The 22,803-nt window shown below is 39.3% G+C and overlaps 1 protein-coding gene across 1 annotated transcript in view; it reads left to right on the top strand.

Annotated features, from left to right (window-relative positions):
* Positions 1-22,803, top strand: part of Fbn2 (fibrillin 2) — a 216,978-nt gene that overhangs the window by 59,750 nt on the left and 134,425 nt on the right. The window contains exon 7 of the mRNA XM_052742225.1: positions 5,946-6,071. Coding sequence (XP_052598185.1) covers positions 5,946-6,071 — 126 coding nt within the window. The remainder of the gene's footprint in view (positions 1-5,945; positions 6,072-22,803) is intronic.

Below are 22,803 nucleotides of genomic sequence, written 5' to 3'. Positions count from 1 at the left end.
CACTCATATAACTGAAGAGTCGGTGGTGCACCAACCACACAAGGGCCTAATGTCAGAGTATAATAAGCAACAGTGGTAGAAAAACTGACACACAGTAGAAGCCAGACAAAGACAGTTGATGAGAGACGCTGAAAACCTTCACAAAAATGACAAAAAGTTTGAGGTAGACAAAGACTTCTCCTGATTGGAAAGCACAAAACTTAACCAAGAAGATAATAAGAATCCCATGGGCAAGTGTCTCTGTTTGCTTTTTAGTTTTTTTTTTTTTTTTAAAGTCAACTTTGGGTGTCATTCTACTTTCTTTTTGTTACGAGATCTTTCATTGTCCCCGAGCTCAGCAGGTAAGGTGTATTAGCTGACCAATGAGTGTGAGGAATCTGCTTGTCTCTGCCTCCCCAGCACTGGATTACAAGTGGACAGCACCACACCTGCCTTGTTATGTGGTTTGAGGAGATCAAATTCAGGTTCTCAGGTTTCCATAAGCACCTGACCAACTAACTGAGCAATCTCCCCAGTAAGAATTCGACCAGCTGAACCATCCCCCCAGTAAGAATTTGATAAACTTAGCCATCCCCCCCATAAGCACTTGGCCAACTGTGAGCCCCACCCCACCCCATAAACACTTGACCAATTGAGCCATCTCCCCCATAAGCTCTTGACCAACTGAGTCATCTCTCCAGGAAGCACTGGACCAACTGAGTCATTTCCCCATCTCCTTTGATTATTAAAATAAGGAAATCCTCCCACATTGTCGTGCATGTCTTTAGAATAACTCATAGAGCAAGACACTGTGAGGGCAAAGTTTGTGCCCATCGACCTTTCTCATGATAATCTGCTCTCATCTGAACTTGGATGAGATTTCCTTCGTTGCTCTGTAGAGAATCAAGTACAGGGACTGAGGGAGGAAGACAAGAAATGAGCTCCACAGCCCAAGCAGAAGTTCAGGTGATGTGTGACGGAGGCTAAGGCCATGGAGGCGGAGTGAAGATGTGAGAAGTGTGTGGGAAGTACGGACTTGCTGCCAGCGGAATGATGTGAGCAGCATAATGAGGAAATGCCAAGTTCTCTACTGGGCTTCTCACTTTAGTGTCTAGAAATGGTGGCATCTGCTGGATGAAGCACACTGAGACAGAAACATTCTCTGTTCTTTTTTTGTTATAAGATTGAATATAAGCAGGTAGTATACTGCCGTTATCAGCTTGTTATTATGACCATTCAGTGTTTGAATTCTCATGTCACTCATGAATGGAGATTGTGGCTGAACCAAACCATGACGAGTAGTTGCCGAAAAACCTCATGTATCTAAGACTTCAGAGAGACATAAACCAGTTATTCAATTGCTATGGTTAAGGCCTCACACTTGCTTTTATGGAAATATAAGTTATTGGCATGAATATATACAGAACATAAAAATAAGAATTTCGTTTAAAAAATGAATCTAGGAGGGCAGGAAAGTCTTATTGTGTAAAAGTGCTTTCCTGAGTTAGGTTCCTGGAACCCACATTGGAAGGAGAGAAATGACTCCTGAAAGTTGTCTTCTGACTTCCACAACTCTACTGTGGCATACATGTATGTACACACACACACACACACACACACACACACACACACACACACACACACACACAAATACACACACACACCAAAACCAACAACAACAACAAACCCACACATGCACAGAGAGAGACAGACAGAGACAGACAAAGACAGAGAGAGAGACAGAGAGGTGATGTTGATAGAATTAGTAATAGTAACAGCAACATTAGAGCTGGAGAGATGGTCCAGCAAGTAACAATACTGTCTGCTCTTGCAGAGAACTCAGATTCAGTTCCCAGCACCCATTGGTAACTCCAGAAACAGAGGAGGCAACTCCCTCTGCTGGCCTCCACAGACATGGGATGAACATGCCCATAAATGCAGACAAAACACATAAAAAAATTAATTGAACTTATTTTAGTGACAGAAAAAATTAAACATTATCAAATATAATTGTTTCCTTCTCCTTGGCCCCATACCTATAAACAAGCTATGTTGTAAGTCTTTACTACATTTTTTCCGTATTTGGGCGTGAACTAAAAATGTGCCGATGAATGTTAGTTTTTATAATGAATTTGTCCTTTTAGGACAAGAGTCTTTGGAAAAATTGGAGAGTGAATTTTCATAAACTTCAATTAACATATCTTTTTTTAAGCACATCTTACTTATAACTTCAATAGAAGACACTGAAGTGGTTAGGTAAGGCTTGAGTCTCAAAAGATTTCACTTAATTCTGTGCAGTCTTTGCATGTGATTTGTAATAATCTAGCATTTGAAGAAGTGAATGGAATGAGCCTGAACTGACAGAATGAACAGAAACATGTTGGCACCATTGGGGGTAGTGGAGAATTCATTGTGAGATGTTGTGTGTCTGAGATTTTGAAGCTGTGCTTGGGAATCTGGGCTTGCCTCTTATTTTTGCAGACAGTGCCAGTGTATGTTTCTAAATTAATTTTTTCAGTTTCACTTCCTTACAATTCCCTCTTTCCTTTCAGTGGCTAGCCTTCTTGGCCTATAAGACACACGTATAGTTCTGTGAGAGCATAACTTTTTTTTTATTTTGAAACAAGTTCTCGCCCTTAATCCCACTAACTTTTGCTTCTCCTCCTTTCAGCCTCCCAAGGGCTAAGATCTGGGGTATGAGCTCCCATGCCTGGTTCAACTGAGCGTTTTTATGGAGAAATCAGTATTGGGGGAACAGTCACAAGATCTAGACCTAACTAACTCTAAATGACTTAGGAAAATTAAAAATTTTTTGAAGGTTACTAATGGTAAATCTTTGTTTAAAATATTCTTTGTTTTATTATTGTAAATTTGTGTTATTGTTGTAAATTTGTGTTATTCTTTGTGTTATTATTGTAAGTCCCTTTTAAAGCTTTTCACCATTTCAAAATAAGATGTCTTAATGAAGGGCATATAATTAACAACACTAAAATGAGGAAGGAGAATAAATATATAAGGATATAAACTTTTAATATAAAATCTCCCTACTTTACAGTGAAATCCACACCACTAATTTTGCTTACTCACTATGAAAGTACTGGGTTTCATTTCCACAACTTTAAATGTGAGCGTATCGTTGTGTAGTGAACACACAAGATATGAAAATTGACAATTGCTGCAAACTACTTTATTTGTTTGTTTGTTTGTTTGTTTGTTTTGGTTTTTCGAGACAGGGTTTCTCTGTGTAGCTTTGTGCCTTTCCTGGAATTTGCTTTGTAGACCAGGCTGGCCTCGAACTCACAGAGATTCGTCTGCCTCTGCCTCCTGAGTGCTGGGATTAAAGGCATGCGCCACCACCACCCAGCTGCAAACTACTTTAAAATAGACAGGTGTAAAATATCTGATGCTATGGGAGCGTTATTTTTAAAGGTATTATTTTATAGCAACTATAAAAACAATAAGTAATGGTTGCTTTTTCTGTAAAAATCTAATACTAAAACTGTATAGCTGTAAAGATTGGAGGCTTCCTAAATGAAGGACTTCTTTTTCCTTCTAGGAAAATGCATTTTAAACAGCTATACAATGAATATTATCATGTCAGAATTCTCCGCTCTTTGAAAAATTGCTGAAGATCCCCTGTGTAGGCCGAGATTTTATACAGTGTAAAAGGATTCGAATCTGGCCTCCTGCATCAGCTTCCTTCACGATACCCTTCCTCTGATTTATCTTCCAGGAAAAGGAGTCCCCAGAGGTGTTTTCTCCTGTGCTGTGACATGGATTGGAGTGTAGGACCTTTTAGAATAGTGATGCTTCACTGCTTGAAGTTTTTCAATATCTAATGTTATGTCCTGTATTTACTTCCCAGTTGACTTTCGTTTCAACTAGGGAGTCTTTCAAATGCCCTGAGATTTAATTTTAACACAAACTTTCTTTGAACTGCTATCACTAATTTTTATAGACAGACGTTAAAAACAAGCTGTCTTTTGTAAGCTCAAAGTCTCTAATTCCTAAACACAAAGGGTACCCTGTTTGTGGGTTTACAAAAAGTAACAAGAAACTCTAGCGTGCTTTTATACAAAAGAGACACAGGACACATGAAGTATAGCCTTACTCTTTCTGTTAAGATCTCACAATTAAGCAATGGCTGACATTAACTCATTATATAGACCAGACTGGCCTCGAACTCACGGAGAGACACTTGCCTTCTCTTCCTGAGTTCTGAGATTAAAGGCGTGCACCACCACACCCAGTATCTTACTTTTGTTAAATACACAGACAATGACTTTATATGGACATGTGAATAAAAGTCTCCTTTAAGGAGAGGACTGCACATTTATGAATTGCTGTTTCTCTGGTGTTCTGTGCTTCTGTATTTTAAATGTATGTGACAAGGGCACACCGTATTTTTTTAACTTTATAATGAATTATGTGTCATTTATCAGTTTGACTAGACTTTCAGTTTGAACTGATTGTAGCAACTTTTTATGTTTTTATTTTATGTGTAAAGTTTAACATACAAATCTACTCAGTTATATCATTGTTTCTTGTAAAGAAGTTACATCAAATTTACATAGATATAAAAATGAAAATTGTAATGGATGTGGTAGAGCATGAGGTCAGCCTTGGCTCCATATAGTGTGTCTAAGCCAGCCTAGTTTATATAGCAAGATCCTGTCTCAAGGAAATAAACAGGCAAGGGAGGGCATGACTTTCAAACACTCTCAACAAAGGATCTTTGAAAATCTCCACCTATCTTGTTAACCATAGTTTTGGTTTTTCACATATGACTAGTCAGATTAAAGAAGTTATATTGCTTTAGTGAGGCTTTTAGAATCATGAATTAGAGTTGAATTCTGTTACTTGTTTTTCTAAATCTGTAGGTTGGTAATGGCTTTTCTTCTTTTATTTGTTAATATGATGAACTATATTGATTAATATTTCATTCTACTTTTAAGAAAACCTTTAAATTCCTGGGATAAACCTCTTCTGGTCCTGTTACACTAATTTTAATGTATTACTAAGCTCGACTCATTAAAATTTTGTGTGACTGTCCTGGAGAAAGATTTTCAATTTCGTTCTTTTTACTTGTGTTCCTTTTGGTAATGTCTTGGTCTGGCTTTGATGCCAGACAGATGTTTTTTAAGTCACATCAACAGGACAGTGTCACATCTTTATGCTATAAGAATTTGAATGAAATTTCTGTCATTTTTCCTCTTACATCTTTAATAGGCTTCAGTGGCGCATCCCCTGAGGCCTGGGGTGTTCTTTGTGTAAATATATTAAATTGTGAATGAAATTACTTTAACAGAAATACTTTATACTCAATATGTTTGTTCTTGAGTAAGCCTTGGCATTTGTACCTTTCGACAGACTTGTGTATTTCACCTTATTTATTGAATTTCTACCATTCATTTTTTGGATCTTTTTTATCTTTATAGACTCTATGGTGATGTGTTCATTATCAGTGCTTATATTAGTAAATCATTTTTTTCTTATATCTGTGATTAGTACTGACAAGATACATCAATTTTGCTTATAGTCACAGAAACCCAGATTTCATAGTAATTATCTATCTATATGGGGTTTTTTTGTTTTATATTTTGTCATAGTCTCTTGAATTTACTCACTTCACATTGAATTAGTGCTTTTAGAATGTATGAATATAGAAAGTTAGATCATTGGGCAGAGAACTTACTCTTTTTGCAATACAAACATTTTGCTGCTCTGTATTCTGTGGCACACCAAATCTGTGGATTCTCCTCACCCCAGAACAGCACAGTGGCTCTCCAGAAGACTCATGTGGTATACCTGGTACCGTCTATGTAAATTAAGTAACAGGCATGCAGAGGGCCTGCTTCCCTCATCCTGATGTCTTGATAGCAACGTTTTCCCTGGACATAAAAGAAAAATACTGATAGAGTCTGCAAATCAGTTTGGTTTATGCTCAAAATGTTTTCTTCTTGCAGATGTTGATGAATGCCAGGCGATTCCAGGATTGTGCCAAGGGGGCAACTGTATCAACACAGTGGGCTCTTTTGAATGCAGATGCCCTGCTGGTCACAAGCAGAGTGAGACCACTCAGAAATGTGAAGGTGAGAGTGAACGGGTGCAAGCCTGGCTGCTGACTTTGAATCCAAGAAAAGAAATTGCATTAGGAATTGCTAAAACTAATGACAAAAATCGTGATTCTTTATCTTACTATGGAAGTGCAGGTGTAGCCTATAGCATTTGGTTTGGGGAGCATATATTGTAGCCTTCAAGGATTTGACTTGCAAAAAGGAAGTGAACATTTTACATTTGGTTGATCTCAGTAGCTATGAGGTAGTGAGAGTGAGAGTCATTTAGCCTCATATAATTTCTTTCATAAGGTAGGTTTTCATTTCAACTGTGAATTTGTTTCTAGTAAATTCCCTGTTCTAATTTAGCTGTGATAAAGTCTGTGTCATGATTATAAAACTTAAGAAATGTCTAAATGCATGTGGCTTCAAGGATCATGTATATTTTTAGAATGCTTTTAGCAGTACTGAAACTTTTCAGCCATTGCCCTACTTTAATCAATTTATTCCATCACAGGTAATTTTAGTGTGTGTGTGTGTGTGTGTGTGTGTGTGTGTGTGTGTGTGTGTGTGTGTGCACATGCGCATAATCTATGTGTATGTATGTACATGCTCCTGTGCGTAAGGACATGTGTGCCTATGCTTTGGTGTGTATATGCCATGGTATGTGTATGAGGGTTAGAGGACAGCTTCAGGTGACTGTCCTCATCGTCCGTCTGGTTTGAGGCAGGTCTCTTGGATTCTCCTAGCTCTGCCTTCTGTCTCACTATGAGAGCACTGGGGTTACAGAAATGCTACCACATCAGCCTTTAGATGAAGTCTGAAGATCTGAACTCAGATCCTCAGAGTTATCCCACTGAGCCACCATCAAGCCCAAAGGTAGTTTCTAAAGACAGTAACATATCATTGCTCTAGTTAGCTGTAAAAAAGTAGCCTCGTTTACTCTAGTTAAGATTTCCCCTTTTTGCCTTTTATAAAAGGCAGTAGTTTGTTTATTTTATGTTGACCAGTTATAGAGAAGCATGTCCATCTATATAGACAAGAAAATGGGAAAGGGGAAAATGTAGTGCTTAACTGTACACTGCAAGCGGGAATCTGAGCAGTGCTGGGAAGCAGGAGCTAGTGTGTGGGCATCAAGACTACTGCTTCACTACTAACAACCACACTCCTATGCATTGTTGGCTGGCACCGTCTCTCTTTCCCATGTCCTTCTACTTATTTAGGTCAGTCTGCACTCGTCTTTACGGTCTCACACAGTTAACACTGTTACCAGCTCATTTCATGTTCCTCCCAACAGGAAGGTGGGAAGAATGTAGTTGATTATTTTAAGGGCCAAATGAATTTTCTCTGACACTGTTCTTAATAATATTCAAGTACTTCAATACAATATTGATCATCGGTGTCCTTGAAATGAAAAGGTTAAAAAAAATACTTGCAAAATGAGGGAAATTATCTGAATCAGCACCAGAAAAGAACCAAACACTGAATGTTCTACTAAAAGGGTGCTGTCATTTCCATTTTCCCGCCTAGCTTTTTGGGGGAGTTTATCCTGTTGCTCGCTTTTTTTTTTTTCTTCGCTCCCCTCTACTTTTAATTTCTGGAATAAACTCCAAACTCTATCCAAGAGTGAGGGGAGAAAAGCCAGTCTTTGATTATAGGTAAGAAGGCTCAGCCACTGGCTGATTCTAGTGGTTGTGACATTTCCGTTACACTTCAAACAATGACTTTCTTTTTAGTTGAAAATGAGAGAAGTCTTTTCTCCATCACATTTCCTCAAAAGAGCATGCGGAGCCAAGACAGAGCTCTGGGGAGGACAGGGCTGCTCTTTATTCCCGCTTGCCTAGTTCTTTGGGAATGGGAGTTATTGATACAACATAGGCACCACCCGGGGCCCCGAATCCAGTCATGTCTTGGCTTACATCCTGTCCAGGCAGCCAACTCCATTTAAACATTGCCCAGAAAGAATTATATGATTTAGTATTTGTGATTTGTGGGAATGGAGGAATTGGAACAAGGGCTGATTAGGAATTGAACCCAAAGGTTTTTTGTGAAAACTTTACTTGTTTATAAGGCATATTTATTTAGATATGTCTTAAAAGTGGCTATTATCAATTTGCTTTGGGTAATACTGTTCCTGTATATGAAAGAGCAAGCAGTACTTACAGAAAATTATTTAATTCAATTGGTATCAAAGCGTACCTTGAAATACCAGAGCTGTGGCTGTACACAATATCGGATTTTGAATTATACTCGCATATGGTTTAATATTGTGTTGTCCTAAGTTCAAATTGATGGGTGTTCTAAATAAAAATACATCCACAGCAGCTGCTTTTTATTATCAAAACCAAGGTATTTACATTTCAGTGTTAAAAATGTACAATGGAGTACTGGCAGATTTATTTTTAAATTATGCCCTTCCTGCTTTTACTATATGAAATTCCATGCTTTTGTTCATGTAAAAGAAACCCCTTAATATTTAAGTTCCTATGTCTGCTCAAAACTAAGAGGACACAGCATTGTTGAGTCTGAGCCACTGGGGTGATGGGATTCTTAGTAGGAAGCCACAACACTGGGCTGTGAATTTTGGGAACTGTGATGTCATTGCACTTTGCATGTGTTTGTTGACTCTGTCTTTCAAATGCTTGAGTAAGATTCCTGAGGACAGAAATCATTCTTCATGACTGTGTTCCAGACCCGAGAACTATTTCTGATATACCTGGCAGACTCCTTACTAATAAATGTTGATGAGCAGGAACAGAGGTTTGTAAAGTGGTCATCTGTTTGACCTGAGTTCATGTCCAAAAAAGGAGGTGAACTGTGAGACCAGGATAAAGCCATGTTTCCCTTTAAAAATATTTATTTGTTTGTTTGTTTATTCCTTCCTTCATTGATTGGCTGATTGATTTGGAGACAGGATCTCACCATATAGCCCTGGATGCCTAGAACTCACTATATCGCCCGGCTGGTCTCAAGTTTGCCTTAGTCTTCCTGTCTCCCCTTTCAGAGTCTGGGTTTATTGGAGAGTACCGCCATACCCACCTCCATTTTTTTTTTTAATGATTTCATTTTCGTTGTGTCTGCCACTGCGAGATCAAGAAAAACATTAAATGTGGCGTGTTGCTGTTATCTTGTGTTGTTGTCCCTTTGTGTTGTGTTGTCCTGTCATTCTGAGGTTAGGGAACCTGTGCTCTCTAGGAAAAAGGAAGGATGACTCCAGTATCTGCTCACTGATCAGAACATCCTCCTTCGCTATTGTGAAAGCTTTGATCTGCTAATCATAGGAGTTTGAACACGAATGGCTTATATTCTGATTCAGGGTGAGGACAGACTCCGTCTCCTTAGTGTTTGACACCTGATCCTCGGTGCCTTCATGGAGTCTGTTGGGTTTTATATAGGTGGTCTGCTATGTTTCTGCTTTGCGACTGGTTTCCCCTCTCCTGCTCAGTGTAGACTACTGATCGAGCCCTAAATCTCGACCCAAATCTGGAAGAAGTACACAACCATACTTGTTTGTGTGTGTCGAAAGAAAGTCACTTCTCCCTCCTCTTTGGTTAGGGGCCCAATTCCGTAAACTTCCCGATGATAGCCGCTGTGGCCATGCTTACTTCTCCTGAGCCAGTTTGCTTCCAAAATCTAATTTCCTAATTCTGACAGACAGCAGGCAAATGATTCTTCAGTGGAGTAAATGATGCTTTCACATCCAAAGAGGAGGTTGGTTCAGCCACTTACCCACTCAGACATTCATTAATAGAAATGGGCGTGTGGCTTAAATGAAGATGAGATACCAAGTACCTTTGTGCAGTATGGTGACGCACCACTGACACTGCCCAGCCGCCTTCTTTCTGCACACACGCGATGCCGGTTTGCTTTGTTCTGCGCATGCGTGGAGACGAGTGGGTGCCAGATGTCCGTGCATGTCTCCCTCTTCCCCAACGGTACCTTCTCTAACATGCCTGAGCTTTTTGTTCTGTCTTGCCGCGTTGTGCAGGCAGGAAAGCTGCAGCGCAGTCTTTCCTTCTAGTGACTCTCAATGTGTCAGACGCTTTTTAAAAAATTTATCCCGAAGAGTCTTTGGCCTTGATCTATTTATACAGCATTTTGTCATTTGGAGTCAGAAGACAACAAATATATTTTATCTGTGTTTGGGAAATTCGCGGAACGTGTTGGCATGGTGTCCTTTGCTACTATTGCAGCTCTGCTTTGATAAACCTGGGGTGATAAATTCTCTGTGGTAGGATGGAAATCATTTGCTTTTACTCACATTTCCAAATGTCAATTAATTTTAAAATAAAGAATAAATGCTCCAGCTATGTCTTAGAGTGAAGCCTGTGTATGAAACAGATAGGGAGGGAAGACAGTTGTTAGCCGTGGAAGCTGATGAGAGCTTGGAGGTCATCAATGGAAATGATGGTGAAAATCAACGCCTTTTAAATTCTTCCGAAAGCTTAGAACTTTGAGGTTGAAACAGATAGTCCTTTCTGTTGAATATGGAAGTTGAGGCTGCCATATCCAAACCTATTTCCTGGCCCCATAATAAAAAATACTTCCCTCTGCCACTTATTCCACCGCATTTTAAGTTGCTTTGTTATTTTTTTTTCATGCCTGAGTCTACCAGCAGACTACATGTAGTAATAATAACAGCTCACATTCACTATGCACTTCCTATAACCTCTGGCAGTACTGGGACAATAAGATAACCCAGTGTACACTGGCTGCTGTACTGAACTATCACAACAGAGCAGGAGGGTGGCCTACTAACACTAATCTACTTCACAACTGAAAACACCGAGGCACAGAGGTCATGTGACTCAATGTGACATTACTGAGATCCAGCTTGTTCTTGGTCAGGGTTGTCAGGCAGGTGGGTGCCGGAGAGGCACAGCACAGCAGAGGACTCTGTTGAGCGGTAGCCGAGGAGTTCAGCCTTTTCTCAGTTTGTGACAGGACTGGAAAATCTAACTAGGTCAGAATTAGAAGCAATTTTGTGGTCCAGTCACTGGCTGTGGAGTTAGGAAGCTTTGTGAATGGAAAAGGTACCATCTCAACCTTGAGCTAACAAACACAGAAAGCATGAGACTGAATCCTTCAGTCTTCATTTTGGCCTTCACATTCATAAGAAGCATTCCCATGTCACTGATGGTGACAGTTATATGTGACCTGGAGCTCTGTTGCTCCAGATGAGTGGCCATCCCACCAGCTCTCTACTCAGACTGGGCATTTGAAGCATCCCGACAGAGCCAGTGTACAGGTGCTTTGCAGGAGAGTGGCTCACAGGCCTATTTCTTTAAGAAGCTTATTTCCCACTGAAATGTGTTCTGCTGCCTCTTTGGATGACACACTTCCATAATCAGCCACTCGGTTTTCCAATACATTCTATATTCATTAAACTGTGATTTATTCTGTACCACTGCACTGAACTAATCCACTTACCCAGACTCCAGAACTTCAGTAGGTCTAGGAAAGCAGGAGTCCAGGCTAAGGGAATAGAACTGAAATAATTCCCTTGTTCGTGGAAGGGGTTGAGAGCAGCACTCTGGAGAAATAGTTGTGAAGAAAGTGCATTCAGCTATTCCTATGGAAAGATAAGATAAAAGCTTCAAAGTAGGGAATGAATGGGTCAGGTGACAATGCCTTTAATGCCAGCACTAGGAAGGCGGATCACCCCTTGGACACTAAAATATGATTAAAATATAAAGTATGTACTATAATATTTGTATCATTAGCTTTCTGGTCTGATAAACAGAGTCCCAGGCTTTCTGATGGATGCAAGAATTGAGTAAGAAAGGGAGAGGAGGGAAGGGGGTTACAGGAGAGATCTGGTGGATGGTGGAGTCACACATCACTCATGCACACTGCCCAACAGGTGACTGTTTCCCGGTTATTTTCTCCATGATTGCCAACAGCAAATAGACATTCAACGAAGACAGTCCAGTAACACAAAACAGATGTATATCGTGTATTCAATAAAGGAAGTGATCTAGTATACAATGAATGATTTTGAGATAATTGGATATCAAATTTGAAAAGTACTAGATTGGAATGCCACATGTTGTATAGTCCTAGGCCCAAGAACGCATACTCCAACATGCTGTCAACCCTGAATCTGTAGAGGAATGGGTTGGCAAATTCTAGTCTATAAAAGAAAATAAATTCCATGCTAATAAAAGAGAAAAACACCACAAACATGAATAAAAGACATACAAAAAACTGAAAAAAGTAGCTTTTCTTAGTATGGATAAAGACAAATCTTTCAAAATATGTAAAGAAATTTTATGGATCAATAAGAATATTTTTAATAAAAAGATCAAAGATCTGATTTCACTGTTGATATGGGCAATTGTTATTTGACTGCTATTTTTAAACATATTTTCCTCAATAGAATAAAAATATGTAAACCAGTACTGAGATAACTTTTTAAACTTATAATCCATGACAAAATAAAATTCTAATGAAAACTGTTTCACTAAAGGTGTTAGGTTGTAGACATGATTATAAATGCCTGACAAAAAATATCAGGAGTATTTTTGACTACCAGAATACAAATGTATTTACCATTTAATCCATTGATTTTAATCCTAAAATGTTATCCAATCTATATTCATCGTTAAACAACGATGGACATAAGATTATGTCTTCCTGTCTGTAATGACAAAATACAGTAAAGAATGTATTCAGTAGTAGACTGATAGGTATAAAGCACAAAGTAGGAAATGATGGCCTTTTAAAAAATTTTGGTTGCCTTATATGTTTATGTAAATGTATTAAAGATATATTTCCCTTGACAAAAGCAAGTTGTAAAACGTGTACATATAAAAGATAAAATGTTTCTGTTGAGGGCTAGACCAAACTGAGGCTTTCCCTGAGGCCCTGATTATAGAGAAGGAACATAAATCCTTGTCTAAAACCAGGAATATGCTTGGCAGAGGCAGGAATGGCCTGAGGCCAGGGCCTTGGGGAACCTGTGGCTTTGGATCCTGAGACCCCTACTTCTCCCACCCTGTAGGGGCTGTGGTTATCAGTCCCAAAGCTGCTGTGGGCTTGGTCTCTGATGCCCTTGAGATCTGTGTTCTTCTTGGCATCACTGTTCGATTAGTTCCCTACTGAGCTGACTTCCTCCCATTGGATGATGGCTTTTTACCGACTCTGTCCTGTTTTTCTCGCAAAAATAGTGTATAGGATGCTGTTCTTCATAAACTCGCTGGGCATAAGACGTAGGCTGTACAAGACCCCTGTACCCCAGCTCTTCTATCTTCTCACCTTCCATCCATTAACCCTAAAGAAAGACCTGCTGGTCCATGTCAGTTTTATGTATGTTTACGTATTTGCTTGTTTCTGCATAGAATATCAGTGGAAGGACCCAAGGGAATTCTCATTCAGTATCCTAAAACACAGAAATTAGATGACTTGAAAAAAAAAATGGGAAAGCATCTTTTCATTTAGTGCCCTAGCCAATGGCTTTGTTTTGTTTTTTGACGTTCCTTGAACCATCTAAGTATATTAATAATCTATTTAAAAGTAGGAATAATTATTTGTACTCAGACAAATTGATAGTAAAACTTCTATGACCTAAAAATTCTGCTTTTTACGATACATTTATATTGGACTGAAGTTTAGAAAAAAAAGTTCATTTGGAAAATGGGGGATTAAATCAAAACCAGAAATTGGAAGCACCTGTTCTCCCATAAACCATCTAGGAATGGCAACGAGCAGTAGGGTTATCAGGCTGACCTTTCGATGCCCTTCCTGTTATGAATTATTGTGCGGAGTGGACTCCCAAGGGTATCCCGTGTATGTAGAGAAACATGCTGGGCAGATGGGGGGCGGGGGCGGGGAGGCAGCATGTGGAAACTCCTTCACACTCAGGCACTGCATCCATGCAGAAAGAGTTTATGAGGAAGATAGAAAGGAGAGAGGAAGAGAGAGGGGGTTCAAGGGTGCACACCTCATGGGAGGAAACGTTGGAAAAAGAGAGGAGGGGGAGGAGTTTTTTTTAGAATGGGGCTTGCTTCACACCCCACTTCGGTTTATGAGACGGGGTTTCTGCGTGTAGTTTTGGTGCCTGTCCTGGAACTCACTCTGTAGACCAGGCTGGCCTCGAACTTGCAGAGATCCACCTGGCTGAGCAGGGTAGGGGTGCGGTGGGGGTGATAGGGACTCCTGAGGGACAGCAGAGCCGCAGGCTAAGTGGGGGGGGGGACTGTGTGACTGCTCAGTGTGCTGATGAAAATCCTATTACAAACCTTCCCAGTTTTCCCACAGACAACTTCCATGGCTGTTGGTAACTTTGTTACCACCTTGACAATAGAGTGGTCACCCTTCAGTGAGCCAGCAGCGGGAATGTGTGGGGAGCTACTCATGAACTTCTTAATTTCAAACTAAGTGAAATGGTTTACGGAAAGAAGCTACAGACATAATTCTCAGTGGAAGTATAGAGAAGTTATTTCATTTTTTTATTACATTTGTATATTTACTTATTTAGTGTGTGTACACCACGGCACATGGAGGAGTCAAAAAACAGTTAACAAATATTGGTTCTTTCCTTGCACAGCGTGGGTCCTGGAGTTCAAACTCAGATTGTCAGGCTTGGCAGCAAGTACCTTTACACACGGAGTCATCTCCCAAGCCGCCATGAGTTCTTGATTTGAGACTCAATGGGTGACATCACGGTTATGACCATAAATCCGCTGAAATAAGTGTATATATAAAAAATGAAACTATTCAGCAAAAAAAGTTAACCTCTAGGGTATAAGAACAGACTTTGTTCTGGGTTGTGAATCAAACATTGAAACATGTAGATCTGAGCTGATGAGATAAGTCAGTGGGTAACATGTCTGAGTTCAGATTCCTAGCACCAAAAGAAGATACTTTGGGGTGGCAGCCAGTGTCTGTAACCCCAGTGCTGGGATGTTGAGACAGGAGGTCCCTGGAGCATTCTGGCCGGTCACTTGAGTCAGTCAGCTCAGTAAAAGCCCTGTCTCAGAAGAAAGAAGGAAGGAAAGAAGGAAGGAAGACGAAGGAAGGAAGGAAGGAAGGAAGGAAGGAAGGAAGGAAGGGAGGGAGGGAGGGAGGGAGGGAGGGAGGGAGGGAGGGTGGGAGGGAGGGAGGGAGGAAGGAAGGAAGGAAGGAAGGAAGGAAGGAAGGAAGGAAGGGGAAGAGAAAAGGAAGACAGCAATGACAATTGCTAGGATAGAGAGTAGGGAAAAATACTTGACCTTGACCTTTGGCCTCTACATACATACGCACCTGTAAGCATGCATACATGCGCACACACACACACACAGGCAGATCACATTTTTAACTTCTATCACAATTTTATTTTAATAATTTTATTCCCAAGTAAGAAGAAGCATGTAGAAAGAAATGATCACTTAAGTGTGAAGAGTTATTCAGAATGTACATGGGGAGGGAGGAGAGCGGAGCTCCTGTAGCACAAAGTCAAGTGTCCACACATCAAGACGGTAGGAGCTATGCCAACACCAGCACATTAAAGTCTCAACCTTGGTAGAGTCATCATACTTGACTTTCCTGCCCAAGATTTCAATGTGTGTCATAAAATACGGTATTTTTATTGAGAGTTTTGATATATCATTTCAATGGGTACATTCAACAACAACATCTAGTAAGTAAGCTTTTACAAGCTAGCAAAAATTTTCAAAAATATCATAACTGACCTACTGGAGTGTCTATTTGCATAGTCTGAAAAACCTCTGAGAGCAATGACGTGGTGAGGAAAGGTAGAACAGGATTTCAGATGACCAGTTGATTCCTGCCTGGTCTTGGCCAGTTCGACTCCCCACGCCCCGGTAAGTTTCATCACAGCAATGAAGATTTGAGACTGCTATAACTAAATTTATGTCTCCTGAGACAGTGATCGTGAAATGACACTTTGCTGGATCAACTGCTACAACCTAGTGTTGTTTCACCAGTGCTAGTGTGTGTTCACCTCCTTTTATAAATGATGGAAAAAAAATGGTAAGGTAATGCTCAGGGTTCTTGTAGTTGAGTGTCTGTTGAAGATCACAGGAAAGGTTGAGAGTCTCCAGAACACCTTTTGCATAGATGTAAGGCTAGATGTGTGCTATTAGATGTGTGCTAGTGACAGAAAACTGGTTCCTCCATGGAATGAAAGGGGAGGAGGAGTGATTTGAACCTGGACTTTGATGCTTGAAAAACAAAAGCAAAATCTAAAATATATCTCCATTTTGTTTGCCAAATACATGGAGTGACAGATGTCATAGGCAAATGGCACTTACTCTCCCCTTAAATAGTTATGATGGATAGACAGGAGAGGTTTTCCTGGTGGTGTTGGTGAGAAGGTAGTGAGCTCAATTTTGAGTTTCCTCAAAATAGAAGGTACAGTAAGCCTTATGCCCTCTACCAAAAGGGACACTAATGCCAGAATCATTCATTCAGGAGTGTAATTTTTAAGTTATTGCTGTTCTTCTAGACCAGTGGTTTTCAACCTGTAGGTCACAACAGGGTATCAGGTATCCTGCATGTCAGATATTTACATTACAGTTCATAACAGTAGCAAAATTGCAGTTATGAAGTAACAATGAAGTAATTTAATGGTCAGGGGTCACCACATCATGAGGAACTGTATTAAAGTTTTGCAGCATAAGGAGGGTTGAGAACCATCGTTGCAGACCATGAGGATAGAGACTGGAACCAAGGAGATACAAATCCTTGCTCCTGTGAACGCTGTGTTGTAGCATGAATCTTAACAGGACTTATTAATAAAATCAAACCTGAGGCCAGTTATTGGGGTGAATGCTGGAAGATCAGAGAAGCAGAACAAGCCACAGCTACCTCACATTGCCAGTTCTTCAGCTGATCCTGTTTCCTCAGAATGGAAGCCTCTGAGTCCTCATCCAAATGAATCTCAGCTGAACTGTGCTGCTCAAAGCCTAAAAGCTTAACAAGCCAAATGCTTCTAGTTTCTTGTCTTCACGTCTTGTATACTTTTCTGCTTTCTGCCATCACTCCCTGGGATTAAAGGCATGAGTCACCATGCCTGGCTATTTCCCATGTGGCCTTGAACTCACAGAGATCCAGACGGATCTCTGCTTCTGGAATGCTAGGATTAAAGGTGTGAGTGCCAACATTTTCTAGCCTCTGTATCTAGTGGCTGTTCTGTTCTCTGACCCCAGATAAGTTTATTAGGGTGCACAATATTTTGGGGAACACAATACCACTACACTGTGTTAGAGTCAAAGGGGAGATGAGAGGCAAGGAAACCTATGGAACTAAACACAATCAAATCCTCAGAAAAACAAAGCAGAGTATCAATTAGTGATGTCATAACATTTTATATTTGTAATTATAAAAGTCACTAAGATGCAACATTTTGAGCCAAGATCTGAGAGTGTGAAGGAATAAAGTATGGCTGACAAACATATCCTGTTCTGTGCCATCCTGGGTAGGGGCCATTGTCAAACAGAGACTGGGGCACACCTGAGGTTTTTAAGAGGACACTGAGAGATGCATATTTTGGGGAGAGTGATAGAAGGAACAGGAAACCTTCACTGTGAAGGTAATTCAGTCTCACTGAAGCCTGTGCAGTGTTTAATTTCTGTGAAAATGAAGTCCAGATGCAGTCCTTATGGGTAAGCCACCAAGGATCATTTCCTGCAGCAGAAGGTGATCATCCAAGAATGCAGGATGGGTGTGTCTACATCAGGCTAGTTAGAGTGAGAGGCTGTTGAAGATCCTCTGTGCAGCTACTGGGCTACAGAGTCAGCCATTTTGATATTTGTCTTTTCCATAGAAAGTGACTCCAGCAATTTTTGTGATTCTACCACTTCCCTGTGAAGGTCAAAGTATGCACTGTAGTATAGACTGACCCTGAAGAGTGGCCCTTCCATACTAGTATATTCAGTTACACAATCCACTCCAATATGTATACAGATAGTGTTTATATCATGCAGTAAATGGACAGCTGCTTTTTTGAAGGGCTGGAGATTGAAAACAGGGCCTTGCTCAGTCGGGGCAAGTTCTCTCGTTCCACTCTACATCCCCAGCCATGTACCACTGCGTTAAAAAGTAAAGCAAACTTTAAACAACATAGCCTGTTAGGAGAATTTTCAAAATAAAGCACAACTAAGAAAATACAGTTCTACCAATTTGAAGGTCAACTTTCTTTGTAGGCGTCGTATATACTATGTATGTTAGTGAGTGAGCATAGAGATTTCATTAAATTCATTTTCTTTCTAGACTGTGTGAAAAGCACAGAGGGAGCTTAACACTCATGATGTCATACTGCTACAGCGGAATGCAGAACTGGGTCCAATTTCACTTGAGACCATTTATATAGAAGATAAAAATAAATTACTCTTAAATGTATCATTAGAACACTGAGAAGTGATCAACTCCTTTAGTTTTTTGACAGTATATTGCCAAAATGCTTTTTAAAATATCAAAGTTTTACATACTGCTTACTAATGAGAACAGGAGTGCAAAGTACTGAATTCCTGGAACTTTGCCAAGTCCAAATGGTTACAGTAAATTTAACTTTGGAATTTCCTGACTTTCACATTTGTGAAATTTTAGTTTTTATCCAGCCTTAAAGGGGGGCATTCAATTCATCTTCTCTTCATTGAAAATTTGAAGGAAATGGTGAAAGGTGGGGAGAATTGGAGCAAAGAATTATTGAGAGTCTGCTGGGAATAGGGCTCTGTGGCAGAGTGCTTACTAAGCAGGTGTCGGGCTCTGTTTGATCTCCAGAGCTGATAGTGGGAATAAAAATCAAGAAAGATGTTGGAAGAGAATTTAATAGGGCTCCACTCCGCTGTTAGAGGTGCTGCTGTTCTACACATATATGATTTCACCATGTTGAGTCATCAGTATTTTAAAGTTATAAATTATAATTGGTTTGGTTTATTTTAGAAGTCCATGTTCTAAATGTAATGTTGTTTCCCATGTGTATTATGTTTGGATTAACAAAGGGTAACAAACTATTTCACCCTGAGTAAAACGTTGGTTCAAGAGGGACAGGGGCAGTTAACCACTATTGATCAGTGGCTGTGCTCTCCAAGGAAATAATTTTGGAATATATACCAAAAACTAAAGTTCATGTTGCTTAACTATGATTTTAGTGACTTTTATGTATTTTGAAGTGGAAATAGTTTCCTGGGTGTTCTCACAATGCCACAAAACATCATGATGGCATTGCCTCTTGCTGCCAGTTCTTTATGCCTGAATTACCCCAAACTGGTGTCCAGGAAAATGCAACACTGATTTCAGGCCAACAGGGAACCATTTATTACATTGCACAATAGTAGCCCTTTTACAAATGCTATTATTCATAGTAAGTGAACACAAAACTCTTTGTAAAAAATCTCCACTAGCATTCATTTGTGTTAACATACAAAGATCATTTTAAAAGCAATTTCATAGGCTAACAGCAATAGAAAAGAGGGGTCAAGAAATTAGATAGATAGATAACGATATAGTTAGATGATGGATTAGATAGATGATAGATAGATAGACAGACAGACAGACAAATAGATGAGAGAGAGAGAGAGAGAGAGAGAGAGAGAGAGAGAGAGAGAGAGAGAGAGGTAGATATTGCAACATAGATCTGAAACAACATAAGATATTGATGTCAAGCTATAGACTATGGCACTTTGCACACAGTCCCTAGTGTTCTTTACATCCTGGAAGAATGTGCTTCTCCTTCATCTTCCAGTGACTGCTATCACTCTCCAACTTTTTTATATAGGATTTTGGAATTGATGTTCATCCAGCTTCTTCTCTGCTTACATTCCCAGGCTTATTTGTTCCCTCACATTTATTTCAGACACATTTACTTACTTCACTCTTGCCTAGTCTTTTCCTCCAGCTCAATTATTGTTGGCCTGCTTACCTATTTGTTTATCTCTTACTTTCCGAGGGAGACCCTGTCGGTCCATTTCTCTCTGAATTCTCCTTCCACCAGACACTATTCATGCTCTCATACCATCCTGTCCACAGGTACAGTCCTGTTCTTTTGGTTGCCACTGCTAGCTTCCAGAGAAGAAATTTAGCAAGTCCTTGGTCTCAGCTCAAATCATCACTTTGATATGCTATTGCAGGTCTAGGGAAATGTTTATCTTATATACCCTTTTGTCTTCACATGGTTTCTGTCAGTACTACCTGTTTGGAATTGGGCAGGGCGGGCATATAGAGTGTTTACTGTGCTTGAGTGGAAGTCAAGATCTGCATATCCAATAGTTTGTGCTGGTGACTCCTGAGCACATTTGGAGGTGGATTTTTCTTTAGGCCACCAGCTCACAATAATGACATGAAGACTTATTACTAATTGTGAAAAGCTTGGCCAATAGCTTAGGCTTGTTTCTAAATGGCTCTTATAACTTAAATTAACACATATCCTTTAATCTAATGCCATTTACATTGCTCAGTTACCTTTACATTGGAAAGCCCATGCTGCTTGTTCTGCATCCTCTGGCATCTCCTCACAACTCTGTCCTTCTTCTCAGTATCCTCTCTGCCCATAAAATTCTACTTAGCTATTGGCTGTTCATCTTTTTATTAAAGTAATCACAGTGACATATCTTTACACAGTATAATCAAATATCTCACAACATTTCCCTCTTTTTGTCTAAATAAAAGTAAAGGGTTTAGCTCTGACATAGTAAATATATATATACAATAAAAACAATTATCAGATAAGAATTACATTTACAATGTCCAGTCCATTTGTATTTGGCAATTTCAAAGAAAATACTCCATTATTTATCCTATCTTGGTGAGTCTAAAGTTTTGTACCTAATTTACCTTCTATTATAACTAAGGAAAAATATAACTGTATGTAGTCTTCAACTCCATCAAAGACCTCAGAAGGATATATTATTACCTGAATAAACAGAGTGCATTGCAGGCAGCTTCCAAAATTATAGAAATGACAGAGACATCTGGCTACCTGGAAAGTCATCCAAAGTTCCTCTACAATGGTGGGGCATCCAGTCTTCAGCCTATAGGCTTAGAATACCTGACAGACTTTTTTTTATGAAGCAGGAATTTTGAAGGATTGTCTTGGAAAAGTTCACCAGTCACTTTCCTGTGTGTCCTGCTTGTCCAGCTTGTATAGCATACTGTCAGCAGTCAAGGCAAGAACAGTTTCTTGCCCAGTGACTAGCTTTGCCACAGGGAAAGCAAACTCCATATGGAGGTTCTTCGATGTTTATCATCCTTTTATGAAGTAGATTGGTGCTGCCAGGAGCAGACGTATCTCACTGTCATAAAAAGTCTTAGGTTATTAAACATATTAAGTGCCATATTCTGTAGATTTCTAAAGTGTTTGAAGACTGTTTACCTAAACTATATCTCTGTTTGACCTTGAAAACATACCTAACATGATTATGACTTTGTGAGATGATTAACTATTAACCCATATTTCTTCATTATCCTAAATAGTTTCTAATAATAACTTTCAAGGACTAGAAATATACATTAATTACATTTTTAAATAACTTGCATAGGTAAAATACCTTAAACAAGAGTAGAAATGTATGTACAATATGTCCTAACAAAATAACATTAAATTTGTATCAATATACAATAATACTTTAAACAAAAGTAGAAACATATATACAGTATAACAAAAATAAACGTAATTTGTATCAATATATAGAAATTCATATCAATGTATAATTTGTAAGACTAGTAGTTGCTTTTTTAGGTTAAAAGTAGATTCAATAATCTACCCTTTTATCCTATCATTTCTCTATCCCCATTTTTCTTTTTAGAACAAGATTCTGAATCTAATCTCCTTTGTTCAGCTTTTTTCCTGACCATTACCAATAACAACTCCCCCCAAGCAATGACAAACATGCATAACCCACTGAAAGAGCAAAAAGCACCCATCCTACCTCTTGGGAGTGTTCTCTAGACTGCTTCCTATTGTTTGGGGGAGCTGGTATCTTTGGTGGACCCTGAGAAAATCAGGATAATGGTCAAGTCCTGGCTAGAATAAACTGTGAGACTGTACCATCTCAATCAGCAGCCTTGAAGCTGTTCCAAGTGAAGAACTCTGAGAAAACTGCTACAGAGGCACTCTGAAAGGCTGGATGCTTGGGCTTCTTATTTTCATTGGTGTCTGATCCCCTTGCTCTGAAAACACATAAACGTTCAAAGATAACATGCTTACTTGCATTAGCACAAGTACAGACTGTGTGTTGTACACAAGCCAGCCAAAGATGATTTTTTTGTTTTATGTTTAAGCAAGTAAAATGTATGTCACCTGTCTTGACATTACTTTAGGTGTATTTCTTTATGTCTGTAACCAGGATTTTCAGGGGTTCTTTCCCAATCAAATCTGATCTCTATCAACCATGATCGAGTGAAACCACAGCCTTTCATTTCCTGTAAAAACAAAAGCGTAACCTCTTCCCCAAAGCATTGAATTTTTTGAGTTACGTTTTAAGGTTAAGGCATTCTTAAAGTTTCTAGGCTGGTTGATTTCAGCAGTCTCTTTCACAATCGCATGTCTCCCAGCAGCTGTGGTTTGCTTATCAACAATCAAAAAATTCAAAGATAACACAATAATATATAGGATCCAGACTCCCTGTGTATTTCCCATCTGTATGTGGCTTATTCTTTATTATTATTGCTTTACTCTTTTTTAGAAATTTTTATTAATTTTAAGCTTTTTATTTACTTTTATGACTGTCTATACTTTTTTTTCCTTATGCCTACACACGTTGTTAAATATACTGTAATCTGTTGAGAAGTTTTTTTCCATCTGAATCCATTTTACTGCATATCTGTA

This window comes from Peromyscus californicus, unplaced genomic scaffold (assembly GCF_007827085.1).
Source record: "Peromyscus californicus insignis strain IS unplaced genomic scaffold, ASM782708v3 Scaffold_17__1_contigs__length_78620276, whole genome shotgun sequence".
Taxonomy (NCBI): Eukaryota; Metazoa; Chordata; class Mammalia; order Rodentia; family Cricetidae; genus Peromyscus; species Peromyscus californicus.
This window is presented reverse-complemented; position numbering and strand designations above follow the sequence as displayed.